The sequence below is a fragment of the Gambusia affinis genome, linkage group LG07, assembly GCF_019740435.1.
Source record: "Gambusia affinis linkage group LG07, SWU_Gaff_1.0, whole genome shotgun sequence".
NCBI lineage: Eukaryota > Metazoa > Chordata > Actinopteri > Cyprinodontiformes > Poeciliidae > Gambusia > Gambusia affinis.
This window is the reverse complement of record NC_057874.1, coordinates 4,804,689-4,818,705: the sequence shown is the minus strand read 5'-3', so window position 1 is coordinate 4,818,705 and position 14,017 is coordinate 4,804,689. Positions and strand designations below refer to the sequence as shown.

General features: G+C 40.0%; 1 protein-coding gene across 12 annotated transcripts in view; it reads left to right on the top strand.

Moving 5' to 3' along the window:
• itpr1b (inositol 1,4,5-trisphosphate receptor, type 1b) overlaps window positions 1–14,017 on the top strand; it is a 109,893-nt gene that overhangs the window by 47,729 nt on the left and 48,147 nt on the right. For 8 of the 12 annotated variants that reach the window (XM_044121547.1, XM_044121541.1, XM_044121537.1 and 5 more), the window contains 4 exons: window positions 4,979–5,014; window positions 5,876–5,923; window positions 7,769–7,898; window positions 10,054–10,238. In XM_044121547.1, the coding sequence (XP_043977482.1) occupies window positions 4,979–5,014; window positions 5,876–5,923; window positions 7,769–7,898; window positions 10,054–10,238 (399 nt within the window). The remainder of the gene's footprint in view (window positions 1–4,978; window positions 5,015–5,875; window positions 5,924–7,768; window positions 7,899–10,053; window positions 10,239–14,017) is intronic. The other 4 variants (XM_044121546.1, XM_044121545.1, XM_044121544.1 and 1 more) reach the window with 1 other exon arrangement.

Genomic DNA, 14,017 nt, shown 5'->3' with positions numbered 1-14,017 from the left:
ATTCACATTAATCTTCCATTAAGCACATTTAACCCCATGTCAGTCTTTTTTTTTTTTTTTTTTTTAGTACTCATCTTTTTGTTTATTTGAATTTTTCTTAGTTATTTTACATTCCAGGCACGAAATTCTCAACTTCACAATCTTTTCTAATTATTTGCTGGTTGTACATAATGAAATCTAACTCCTCTGGTGGTCAGCTGATCTTTAAATATGAAAAAAGAAAAGAAAAGGGAGCACCTAAAGGTAATGTACCCCGTGCTGAAGCTGTAATTCACCTACATCTTCTTCACACTAAACGCACACTAAGCAAATCAGGTGCACATCAAGAGTGACGGCTTGTGTTTCACAAAATATGCTTCGTTTCCTCGCGTTTACACCCACATGTTTTTCTGTGCAAAATATACAGGAAAATATAGAAAGCGTGATACACAATTAATTCAAAACATGTCTGCCTCCTAGACGTTAGTGCAAATGGCAGCTTTAGAAATTGGATGGAAGTGGACGCTCTGCTCATGCTGTTGTTGACGGCAAAGACTGTGTAATTTCAAGCCACCAGCTGGTTTCTCCCGAATTTGTCAAATGCATCAAAACTGAAAGAACGCTCCGTCAAAGCGGAAGAACTTGTGTGACTCTTTGCAGTACCTGTCCAAACCACCTCAAAACATTGAGAAGTAAAAAAAAATACTGTTCATACAAGAGACTGCTGAGTACGAGGGACTTGGCGAAGACGCTAGGCGTGGAAATGGCGCTTATTTATTGGAAAGGGTCTTTCCAGAGCTGCAGGAAGCTGCATGCTCTCAGTTTCTCTTCTATGTTGCTGCTGTTTTGCTCTCCCTGCTTCCTTTTCCTCCCTTTTACTGACTGTTTGGTGCTGAAGTGTTGGAAATCCCCACTTTCCAAAAAAAAAAAAGAAAAAAAAAGGTTCATCTGACAGAGCAGCACTTTGTTTTGGCAGCTCTCTGCCCATTAGCGGTAATTCAAGAGTTTCCTTATGCGTTCTTGCTCTCATCCTGCGCTAACTGCAAGATACACCGTCCCTGAACCTGTTGCATAACACAAGTGTTTAACCCGATGCTGCTCTCTGACCGACCACACACACACACACACACACACACACACACACACACACACAAGTTTAGGCCCCTCCCATAACCAAACATCAAGCCAAGAACCCCAGGAATGAGTGCAGCTGTTAGTTTCACTACTGTCTGGCTGCCTGCCTCACACTTCTTGTAGCCACTTGCCCAGTTCATGCATCAGATTTTGCATATTCAGTCAGAGTGCTGGATGAATTGGAAGAGGCAGAGTAATTATGATTTTTTTTTGTTTTCCCCCTCAGGTTGCATTTAATTTTTCCTGTAATAATAACATGATGACATCCTGGCCAGGGAGGAACCATGTAAAACCATCCTGATTTATTTCTTGGTTCTTTTAATGAACGCGTTTGGGCTTCACGTCCAGGTTGTAAAGTTGATGATTGATTTTTTTTTTCCCCCTATGCTTGTGTGTGTGTTTTTTTAACATTCCTATTTATTTTGCTTAGCACAATTTAGACTGTCACAGATTTTCCAATGTCAATTTAAAAAATGTTTTTTCCACTTTTGAAGTTTTCTAACATCTTGAACTCGACCATAGGTTCTTCAGTCTTTAAATTTATGTTCAAAAGTTCAACCTTTTTCCTAATGTTCTGGGTTTTTTAGTTTTCTGCTTGCAGTTTTTCCTTTCAGTCAATGGGGGGAGCTCTAGATGTTTCACTACAATGTGCAGCCCCAGTCGTAGTTTCCTTAGGCAGCTCAAATCTTAGCCTCAGTCCAGCTCTCAGGCAGAAGTTACCTAAGTGGCAGCAATATTTTAACCCAGATTTTCCCCGTTTTTGTCTCTGGAATCTAAACTTATCAGACATGTGGGATTCTCTGTCATGAAAAGTATTAAAAGCGCTGCAGATGTAGGATTTTGAACCTTGATTTAAAACATTCTGGGTAGACTACAGAGGTGAGGATTTACTATACTAGATCATCCTTGTTGCTTGAAGACTGCAGAATTAATTTATTTCCCTTATTTTAACATTTTATTGCTGAAGGCTTTAATGTTTCAAAAAGAAAAATAGCTATTTCTGGCCCCTTTAAGAGCTTTTTGTTTGTCGGCTTTTGTTTGTTTGCCGCTCTGATTCTTTGCATCACTTTTTTTTCCACCTCTACTTTTGAGACAATTTAGAGAGTTGCAGGAAACATGACGAGTAGATATGACGCTAAAACTCTTAGGAGGTCAAGTTGAAATGATGAGGCAATTTTAATTTTTTTTATAAAGCTAAAAGTGTCGCAGATGCATTTTTGGGCAAGTAAAAGAGGCCAGATTACTCAAACGATGGACGTCCGCGCAACAGAAAAATGGAGAAGGCATTAAGCTTAATCGCGCTGACAGAGTCTGAATGTGCCTTCATTCGCTTCAAATTGTTTCCGTGGAAATGATTGTTGACGCTAACGAAGAGTTCAGGCAGGGAAATTCCTGTCCAGTTGCACAATTAATCACCTTAAAGCGGCACAACTGGGTTCTCAATGTTTACTTTTCCACGTACCCAGCCCCCTAGTTTGTGTGTGTGTAAACTAATTCTGATCTTATTTGTGACTGAAATGTCCTCATCATGTAACTAGAAACAGAGCCTGTCAGTCAAAGTGTCTCAGTTTCTTTAAAATAGAGTTGCACGCTTCATTAATTTTGTGAATTTCTGGTTCTGATTATGGCAGGTACCTTTTTCTCTCGAATAATTTAATATATGTTAAAAAAGATGAGTTAAAGAGCGCTCTCTTTGCATCACTGAAAATGTACAATCGCTGTCAAGGTTATGGGAAAGATTCCTAAAACCCACTTAAGAGAATGAAAACGTATTTCCTTTACTCTTAAAACAATAAAACTCACTTCCTTTTTTTCTTTTTGCACACTTCAGAATCTAGTTATGGGCTATGTATGTATCCTATACATTCATTCAAAGTAGCTTAATGCTAATGAGGAAAAAAGCTCGGCTTTACTTTTTGGATTGTTAGATTTTCTTAATCTCTTATTAATTTATTGGAAATGTACAGACTTCTTTCTCTTATCCATCATTATTTACATTTGAACCAGAGGCAGGATAGAACAGATTGTGTGAGACTGAGCAGTCATCGTCACACAGCTCCGCAGTAAAACCTGTTTCAAAGCAAAGACAAAATTACATTTTAAGCTGTTTAATTAGCTTTGCGCTCAGCATGATTAGCACAGTTTGCGTAACTAAAAACTCAGTCTCTTTATGGATCACCTGTAGCATAAGTGGAACATTTTTGCAATTTTGCAAAATGTGACTAAATATGAAGACATCAAGAGGAGCAACCTTCCTCTAATACGCTAAACTTCAAATCTAGAGATCCACTTCCTGTTGACGGCACCTGAAACAGCAGCCGGACGCGTCTCTTGAAAATGATTTCCTCTAAAAGAGCTTTTGGGGAATTTGCTTTGTTCTTCCGTCTGTAACCAATTCCACACCGAAGAGTGTCGTTTGTACAACTGTATCCCTGTTTGATGCTAAATTAAAGTCAGTTTAACTAGAGACTTTAATTTTTTTTTATTTTTTTTTTTTTTAGAAAAGAAAACTTATTGTTTTATTAAAACAACTTTAAAGTGGCTTTCTTTATTTCCAGATTTTAATTAATAATAATGTGATCCAATTAGGAGTGAGCATTTATTGTAGCATTTATCATTATCACAACATGTTTTTTTATGATAAAAATTTGGATTTATTGTTCTCACAATAAATTCCAACAGATGTTAAAAAGCTTCCAGAACTGTCTATATTGTCTAGATTGCTAGTTTCACTATTTATTTTCTCTGCTGTTTGATCAGCATGAGCATAAAAATATATAAATAAGTTCAAAAATACAATTAAATCCAATTAGTGTGTGCATTTCAGTGATACAAATCGTACTTCATGTCCTAAAGACGTGTATTAGAAATAGGAACATTTTTCAAGAGCAGCATTTGTGTCTGCGTGTCAACTATTGCTGCGACACACAGTTGCAGCCATACAGTCATCTACAGAAGAAGTAATGAATAGGTAACGTAACTTTTATGGTTATCATGATGATACCACAGAATATCGTGATAAAACTTGAAGTCCATAACATCCACCCCTAAATGCAATAATATAATCTTTCTTCTTTTTTTGTTTGCATTCAGTTGAAGGCAAAACCCAAAATTAGAAGTTGATGTTTTTAATTCTTCCCTTTTCCTGTGGTTTGTTTGTTTTTTTTGGGGGGGGTTTGCCGAATATATCTGGAGATGTTTAAAATTAGATGACTTGTGTAACTCGGTTTTGCACGTTCTGAACATGATAGGCGAGGTTATCTGTGGTTATTTTTTTTAGGGTTTTTTCATATTTTTGCTCTAGTTTCATCTCACCTTCTTTTGCCAGCACTTTGCAAATTGTTCCTCCTTACTTTTTTGCTGTGTCTGTACGAGAGCAACACATCGGTGCATAAATTGGTGCAGATTGCATGCATATCCTGTGTTTTGCTAATACTTGCAGTGTCATTGTTAGGGATGGGCAGGAGGTTAAAAGGGAACCGGGTCAGTAAACGCACATCACCGTGTTGCACCGTAACCACAGTCAATGCGAAAAAGAAGACGAAGCTTTCCCCCCCCGTCACAGTGATTCTGCTTTCTTGCCGTAACAAGTCAATGCTGCTTCTCATCTGTGTTTTCTCATCAGTAAAGCCATGAAAACGATGCAATGTTCCCCTCCACCCTTTGCTCCAAGTCATGCACATTGATTAAGTCCAGTCGTGCATGTTAGTGGATAATAGAAATCCGGTAGATTTGTATAGATATATTATGATGAGGTTTTGTTTTGTTTTTTTTAAAGAGGGTGCTGCACATTGAAGGCAAAAACAACACAAGAGAATTAACCCCTACCCGCTTTAACTAACATCATCCTTTTATCTCCAATCAGCTGGCACCTCCGCCTGAACCCGAAGTCCCTGCAGAGGTGTGTTTTTAAAGACGACACTGCCCGACGATTCGGGTCATTTGTGATGCACCGGTTCTATCCCATCACATTCGTGCTTGGTGTTTCACATATCTTCATCTAAGCAGATCAGAATCCCCGCCCATTCTTGTGCGTTTTGTCTTTGAATTGCCCCATCTGCCCCTACGACTCCGCCTGAGTCACCCCGGGTCTTTGGTGTTTGGCCAAACTCCAGTTTCATGCCAGTACAGTTGGGGTTTGGAATCATGGATGAGGGATTTTTTTCATGCCAAACAGTTGCAACAATGTGTGTGAGTAACTCATATCACCTGCACATTTTATCTTGTTTTATGTTTACTCCCCTCAGGCAGCTTGGCATTCTGTCATGTAAATACTTTTATCTTGCTACTGTATCCATTTCTAATGTTTGGGGGTGGGGGGTGGAAGCGCGACAAATTGCCCCACGTCGTGCTGTGGGCATGAGATTGTGCCGAGCGTTTCACGAGTCAAATTTTGAGATCGGACAGTGTGATATTTTTAATGTTTGTGTGTCACGGGATGAAACACAAACTGCCCCTGCTAAAAATATTGCAGGTGCTGCTTGCTTTTAGAATGAATAGCTGTCCTCCCTTGCATGAAACTTCGCATGAGTTTGACTCAACCTCACGTCTTCCCTGACACAACCACTTCCCTCTTAACTGCATGATCGAATCCGCACCCCGTTTCCTGCATGCTTGTAAAGTAACTAATTTGCACAGGATTAACACACCTGTTTTGTTCTCTTAATTATTTTTTCCCCTAAACCCCCCAGTTTTCCAAACTTTTCTTTCATTTACTTTTTTCTTATTTCAATGCTTTCTGCTTACTCACAACACCTTTAAGGAGCTTGATCCCAACCAGCCACTGAAGCAAGTGGAGGACCAGCGGAGGGTAGGTAAAGTGTTTTGCTGTGGTCTGGTCCAAGACTCCCATCCCTTTTTTTTTTTTTTTTGCCGTGCGACAGCAGCTGACTAACTGATGCGAAGCGCTCACGGTCACGCTGCTTCCACAGCATGGCGCCCATTCACTCCGCTGACACTTCTTTTGAATGCAACATGTGAGGCAGATCAGCGGGAGAGGACATCACCTGCGGTTCTCAATCTTTTTTGCTGGTAAACGCGGTGGTTTTTACAAAGAATCCTTCGATCCTGCCACCGTGCTACTGTGTGCTCCACTGATCCAGGAAAGAGCTGTGGGGGTAAAGAGGCCTCATTGTGGTCTCATCTCTACAAGTCTGACGTTTAAAATATTGTAATTTCTTCATGTATTAAGAGGGTGGTTTACTCTTCTCCAGAATAGTCACATATGATGTAAACATTTACTAAAATGACTCTTTTACTTTCCCTCCAACCGATAAGTTATCATCTAATCAAGTCAACTTATCGACACTTACCTAGTAAAACATACAACTTTGGAGAGTGATATTTATACAAACGGAGACAATTTCTCAACCCCCAATGCTACATTTGCCTCGATGTTAGCTTCTAGCTTGAGGTTAGCTTCTAGCTTGAGGTTAGCTTCTAGCTGCAATGTTAAGGTGAAGACTAAGCTTATAGCTTCATTCTGTCAAATAAAGGCTATTCGGGTGGCAGTGGGAAGAAAATGGGAAATCACTCAAGTTTGCTGTGGCGCCAGCAAATAAAGAAATAAAATCTTGAGAATTCATGCTGTGGTATCTGAGAGGCTAACTCTTGGCTAGCTGTTCAAGACAAGACGACATACTTCCAGCCGCTTTAGAAGTGGACTAAGTCCACAAACCCATATTCTCTTTGAGGTTAGCTTCTAGCTTCTAGCTAACCTCCAGGCAGAGCCAACAGCTACGTTTATAGCTTCATTCAGTCAAATGAAAGCCAAGTTGAAATGCTTTCAGGTGCCATTGGACATAACTGTGGACTTTTTATACCAGCAAATTAAAACAATAAAATAAACAAAAAACTGAGGATACATGCATTGACATCTGAGAAGCTAACACTAAGCTAGCTGCTCTGAGAAGCTAACACTAAGCTAGCTGCTCTGAGAAGCTAACACTAAGCTAGCTGCTCTGAGAAGCTAACACTAAGCTAGCTGCTCTGAGAAGCTAACACTAAGCTAGCTGCTCTGAGAAGCTAACACTAAGCTAGCTGTTCAAGACAACCACTTTAGAAATGGACTGAGCCTCCCGGTTCTTATGCCCAGTCGCTCTCGCCCAATTAGTTTGACAACTGACAATAATTTTCTATAATCTACTCAAAATCCACTGGAAATAAGGTTTGAGTCTAATAAATTATCCATCAGTAGGGAATTTATTTTGGTTTGGTCAGTTTTTGCTTACTTTCCTTACTTTGTAGGAGTAAACCAGCCCAAATTGTGATGTTTTCAAAAAGACATTATAATAGAAAAGTTTTAGAAGAGAATGTCCAATTAAATTGGAAGATTTGAACATGTTTACTTAACAGATGGGTATGAAAATGTTTTACGGAACCATATGAAAGTGGAGTCAATAAACCCTGATCCTTCTTCACATTGATCATCTAAAGAGTAGTGTTAATCAGTAATGACAAAAATCTACCTATTGCTCATGTGATCCAAAAAACGTTTCTTGTGTAACCACTTGTTTTTAATAGTTTTGTCTTGTGGGATTTTTAGTTAATTTTATTGCCACATTGTTCCAATAACTTGGACTGGAGTTAAAATGCTTCAACAAAATGTTGTTTTTTTGTTTGTTTTTTCCACCCTAACGCCAAGTTTCTCCAACAGGGTGAGGCTTTGCGTCTAATTTTGGTCAACCGGTACTATGGCAACGTTAAACCTGGTCAGAGGAGAGAGAGCCTCACATCCTACAGCAACGGCCCACTCACGCCCGGAGCTCCAGGAAAATCACCCACACGTGAGTTAAACAGTATGTGGGGGGAGAAATGAAAACTGATAAAGCGTGTGACGCAACAGGCACGTAGTGCAAGCAGTAAAGTTTTCAATGAACACGTAGATGTTTCTAGAACAGAAGTTTTGTTTTTTGTCTTGATCTGAAGCCATATTATGGGGTGTTGTATAAAGAGATTGTTTTTTTGTTTTTTTTGATTTGCAAAAGTGAAACGTGCAAATTCCCAAAGAGCTCACTAGAAGGGGAAGTTTAGTCAAGATGTTCCAATTACTTTTTCATTTAAAAGTGAAACAAGTCTTGGTCTTTGTAATGCATTGATATGAATATGGAAGTGATATTTTAAAGAAATATCACTTGAATTTCTTATGAACTACCAAGTTTGTTTTTGTGGTTTTTTTAGCTCTATCACAGCTGTTGCATTTGAGTGTTTATGCTTCAAAACTGGCCTTCCCTGAGTAAATTTGAAAAAGAAATTAATTGAAAACTTGACGTCAAAGAGTTGTTTTGAGTTGTCGGAAACGGCTGTCGGTACCCAGATTACACAGAAAAAAGACAGATAACGCTGACACTTTCCTGTGGGTAGCAGGAAGAGACTGTGGGTCGAGTCTGCCAATCAACGTCACACACTTTCTTCACTTCACAAATCAGACTCTCAGACGAATAAACAGAACGCAAACGCATGGAAAACTGCCGTCCAGTCCTCCTCTTGTGGTTAGGCTGACCCCGAAGAAAATAGTTCGTATTGCATCATTTTGTCTGTAATGCACAGAGAAAACAGAGGATCTAATTCACACCAGTGACCTTGCGCTGCTTTCAAGGCTCTCTCCTTGGCCCGACGTTGGCCGTGTCGTTGCTAGGAGACTGGCGTTTCAAGCGCCACGCAGAACGGGACACGTTGTTGATTCAGTCTGCCTGCCCAGCCAGAGATGGCTCTGATGGGTGCCGTTATGTCACCGGTTCCTCCCTCCGCTGCATGATGGCGGCAGCAGTGGGAATTAAAGCACCTCCGTGGATTAAAGGCACTCGTAGTGTTGTGGTTTGTGTGTGGCGTCTGAATGCATGAGTCACAGTCTGTAAACCTCCTCTCCAAATAAATCATTTAATTGCAACCTCCTCTAATAAAGCGACCACATGTTGCCTTATTTGTTTTGATCGTGCATTTATCTGGTTGTTCCGTTCTTTTAACATGAGGAGGTTTTGTTTCTTTCTTTTAGTGCCTTGCGAGAATATTCACACTTCATAAACTTTTTCCCATTTTGTCACATTACAACCACAGATGTAAATGTTTTCTTTTTTTTTTTTTAACTAAAGAAGTCGATGAAGAACAAATTCTCATTTTCAACAGCGACCTGTTCAGAAAACATTTTTTTAAAATCACAACAGAATGTCATAAAGCAGAAAACAGAAGAATATAGTAAAACAGAGAAAAAATATACAAACGTTCATACTGACTAACCGTACAAAGATACACTAAATCCAACCATATTTAAAAACAGTAAAATTGATCACTTTGATATTGCTAAAGTCAACTTACTGAGCGTTGGCGGTTTTTCTAAATTGATCTAATCTTACTAGAGCATAAAGTGCAAGTATTGTTGTCCACTAAGCTCATTCAGACTAGCCAGGAGCAATTAGCAAACACTGTTGAGCTCATTAAATGAGCTACCTTTCAGTGCATTGTTGGTAAAACTTTGTTGAATGGTTATTAGAGCGATGTTGTGAAGACTTCTTGAAGGTGGAGTTTCAGAAAGAGCAGGAGTTTTTAAAGAGCCAAAGGCCCAATTTAATAAATTCTGAAGTAAAGTTTTTTAAGTCATACTTGATACATATATATATATATATATATATATATATATATATATATATATATATATATGTATATATATATATATATATATATATATATGTAGCACTTTTTTACATCTAAAGGTAACATCCTTACTTTATAGTGCCATTTTATAGCACCATGTGTCTGAAAAATGAATTAACGCTTTAACATTAAAAATGTGAATAATTCACATTTGTCAATGTTTTTGGCAAGTTTCCAAAAAATAGCAACATTTCCTGTGATAATTTGGTGAGATGTTTGTAACCGTGTTCTGCCCCTTACACAAACGCTTCAGAATGTGGATTCTGATAGGTTTGACTTCTTCGCCTCCAGTGGTGAGCTCCGGCATCGGAGGTCGAGGGGAGCTGAGTCTGGCCGAGGTCCAGTGCCACCTCGACAAAGAAGGAGCCTCCGACCTGGTGATCGACCTCATCATGAACGCCACCAGCGACCGCATCTTCCAGGAGAGCATCCTGCTGGCCATCGCGCTGCTGGAGGGCGGAAACACAGTCATCCAGGTGAGCGCAGGTTACCGAGCTCTTGCATACACAATCACCTCTCTGTGGGTGAGACGTTTCAGTCGGGGTTAAGCATTTGTGTGTGTTTTGAGTGCATGACTACCCGAAGCATTCCAACTAATAAGGCACGATTAGAATCTGAACTCGGATATGTTGCTGCGCACACCAGGAAATATTGTGGTCAGGTGTAGGGAAGTACCTGGACTTGTTTTTTTTATTCACATTTTGTTTTGTGGTGGAGGAAAAAAAAGAGAGAAAGTCGAACGCAAAAGCATGAACACGGGATTTCTGGGAAAGTTCCAAGCTGTGCAGACAAACCCATCATTGCTTCCCCGCGGCTCGCCAAAGGTTACCACGGCAACCCTAACTCTGGGAGTCTCTCAGACGGAAGTTTTCAGGACAAGAGAGCCACTGTTTGCATTGAAATCATTTCAGCGTTGCAGGGCGTACTGCTGCCCTGTGTGTCTGTGCATGCTTCATGTGCGTGTTTGCGTGCTGCTCGTAAAACCATCTATCAGGGCGTTCTGGTTTGTGGTTTTGTGCAGTGTGTGTGATGTTGCCGGCTATCTTGCATAATGCGCTCACCATTTGCATGTTGCTGTTACCTGATGAGGCCTGACTTCCTTAGGTGTACGCTGGCTTGACTCCCAGTTACATAAGCTGCAGCGCTGCCTGGAAGAGTGACGCCCAGAGCCTCGGGCCGCCTGGCATTCCTGCCAGAATCTTAACTGGGTCATGCTTTGCTGTTGGGTAGAGGGCAGTGTGAAAGATCCAACCCACAGACTTGGTTTCAGCAGGTTCTGTGGTGCGACTTGAGAAAACACCACTTCTTGTGGCCTGAGCTCAGACTTGCTTCTGTGAAACTTTATTACTTGACTCTCATTTTGTTTTGTTTTTCAGCAACAAGTCAGTTGAAATCAAAAAACTCAGTGCTTCAGCAGTTTCGCAGTTTTCTGGAAGTTTGTTCCTGATTAGTAGAGCATAGAAGCTGAATGCTTCTTCTCCATGTTTGGTTCTCCTGATGCGAACCAGAACCAGAACCAGAAGACCTGAGTAATCTGGCTCCTCGATACAATAACAGCAGATCTTTAATGTATTTTGGAGATAAGTCATATATTAGATTTTGGTGTTGCCACATGCAGCTCAGGAAATTCTGTTATTGCTTCTACAAAATGTTAGACTTTTTTTCAAAAACGATGGATGATCAAAAAGGATATTTAGTCCAGAAATCTGCTGAATTTTTGGTTTTGAAGGTTTCATTTTTGGAATATGCTAATTTATTTTATTTTTCTCCCCACCAGTGCACTCCTTGTGTTTTCAAAATAAAGCAGCAATTTTACAGACACTTCCACACGAAAAGTGACAGAAAAGTTAAACGAGGAATCCCGAGTGTCATACTTTAGTATCAGTTTCACAAATAAGGAAGTATTTCATATTTTCACACATCAGCACCAAATTATTATCAGTAGCAGGAGTTTAGATTGATTCAGCAAATCGACTGAGCTGGTTATGTCAGGTCTTGGTAACTCTATAGAAGCTTTTTTTTCTCTCGTTAAACCCACTTCTTTTTCTCTTAAAATTAAAACGCTCTATTGGTAGAATTGCACTTTTTTTCTGATCGTTTTATGACTATATAACATTCAGTCATAAACAGTCATGTAGTCATAAAATTCCCATCGCCTCACCCTAATATCTCATCTTACAAGTCTCAGAAGAAATGATTGAACAGCACCCCTAGAGCGACAATAAGATATTTAAAAAAACCTTCTCACCAGATACTTTTTGCTCCACACCCCATATTATCTCGCGTGCACCAGATAAAATCTCCTGGGCGTGAGATGCTACCAGTTGAGGGCTAGCATGGTCGGACAGAAACCGAATGGTGCAATTTTTGTCATGCTGCTGCGACAATGAGAACTAATTTTTCGCTTTTTCTCCCTTTTCTTTGTATGATTGAAAAAAAACGAAGCCACTTCTGAAAATATTTTCTGCAATATCTTTATTAGAAAAGAAAACGAGGGGGGAAAGTATCTATTTAAAATTGGATATTTTAATTTTTAAGCCACATCGCCCAGCTTAACTCTTCACTGCTGATGAGTTTATTATCCCAAAGTCATTTTCCAGCATGTTGTGGGACGTGACCACATTTCCCTAAACCACAAATTCCTCCTTTATTGACCATTAAATCACTATTGGACTTCCCAACAAACTCTGATCTGACCTCACAAATGAAGAATCTACGAGGTATTGTGAGGAGAAGAAGCGAGAGAGAAGATTAGCTGAATGCTGAGCTCAGCAAAACCAGCCCGGCCACAATCTTGAAGCAGAATTTTATGCAAAAGAACTCATTTTCTGTACAGCACATGGCATACTATTTTAGTAGAACATTTCTGGAATTAAAAAGGTTTCTTTATTGGTCTTCAACAATATGAAAAATTTCTAAACGTGCATGTTAGATTATCAAGGAAGGTTTCATTTGAAGCAAAGATTTGACTATCAAAAATAATGATTTGAATGTATATTACAGGATGTCTTGCAGAAAAGTTCTGCGTTTTGTTTAACTAAAGAAATGTACCACAGTTATGTGCAATGAACTGATATTTTCTTGAACAACATCGTGCTACAATTGAGCTTTGTATAAATATTATCTACGATCCAGAGTAAAATAAAAACTTTACATATCAGCAGATCCATCACATTTTTCTGTCTTGCACAACTGGTTGCATGCCCCGCTTTCAGGACAGAGGGGCCCATTGTTGGCTGAATGGAAAAGCAGAAAAACACAGATTTATGCGAGCGATCTGGTCGTTTGTTTTCAGGGCAATACCGGAGTTGTAAACAAGCCAACAAGCGATATGTGTGGGGGGGGGGGGAAAACTCTGTTTATGACAACTAACTGATTGCTACGGTTTCTTCCTTGTTTTTGTTCCTGTGTGCAGAACATGCTGCAGAAATGCTTCAAATGGTCGATTTTATTGAGAAGCAGAAAACACAATAAGCATTAATAAAATGATGATGTACTCTCTGTTACACACCGACAGAGAAGATGTAAAAAAAAATAAAAAAGCTTAAGTGGGACCTTGAGTTCAGGTTGGAACGAGCCAGAATGAAGCTTGTGAAATGTGACCAGCTGGGATTTCACAGGTAAAGGTTGAAGGCATGTCACTGGAACTCGACTAACTGGATTTTGAGTCTACAATTGAGAAATGTCACAGGGAAGCAGCAAAATTATTAACTTGACAGGTGTGCAGAGATTGTTGTGCACTTAAAAAGCCGCCTGTGTGAACAAGGCCAGCGTTCAGACGGTGAGAAATTGAAGGCGAGGCAGGAAATATTTTCATTAGACAGTTTCGTGCTACGGTCTCAAAGACAAAGCCCCCTCCCCCCACCCTCAGCCTTTAACAAGTCAACCGCTCAAGCCACCACATCCTGTGACAAAATGTGTTAGAATCACAGAACCGGCGAGTTTCAGCAGCATGTTTGGTGATAATAGAGCGCCGCTCGTGACGCTCCGCCCACTTCACACCCGCTTGCCAACTCTGCTCCGGTTGTCTGCTTCCGAGGGGTGACGGATTGATTTCAGCCAAGCGTGTCGCCGCTGCAGTTCTCACGAAAAAACAAAAATCACGCAGAGACGGGCAGAAAGTGTCTCGGGGCCGTTCTTTAAAGGAATCTGTGACAGCTGCTGAGAATCACCATGAAAGATGGGCCGTTAGCGAGCGCTGCTCCTCATAATGTTGTGATTTGTAGGGTACGTGTAATTAGCTTTTATCGCTGGA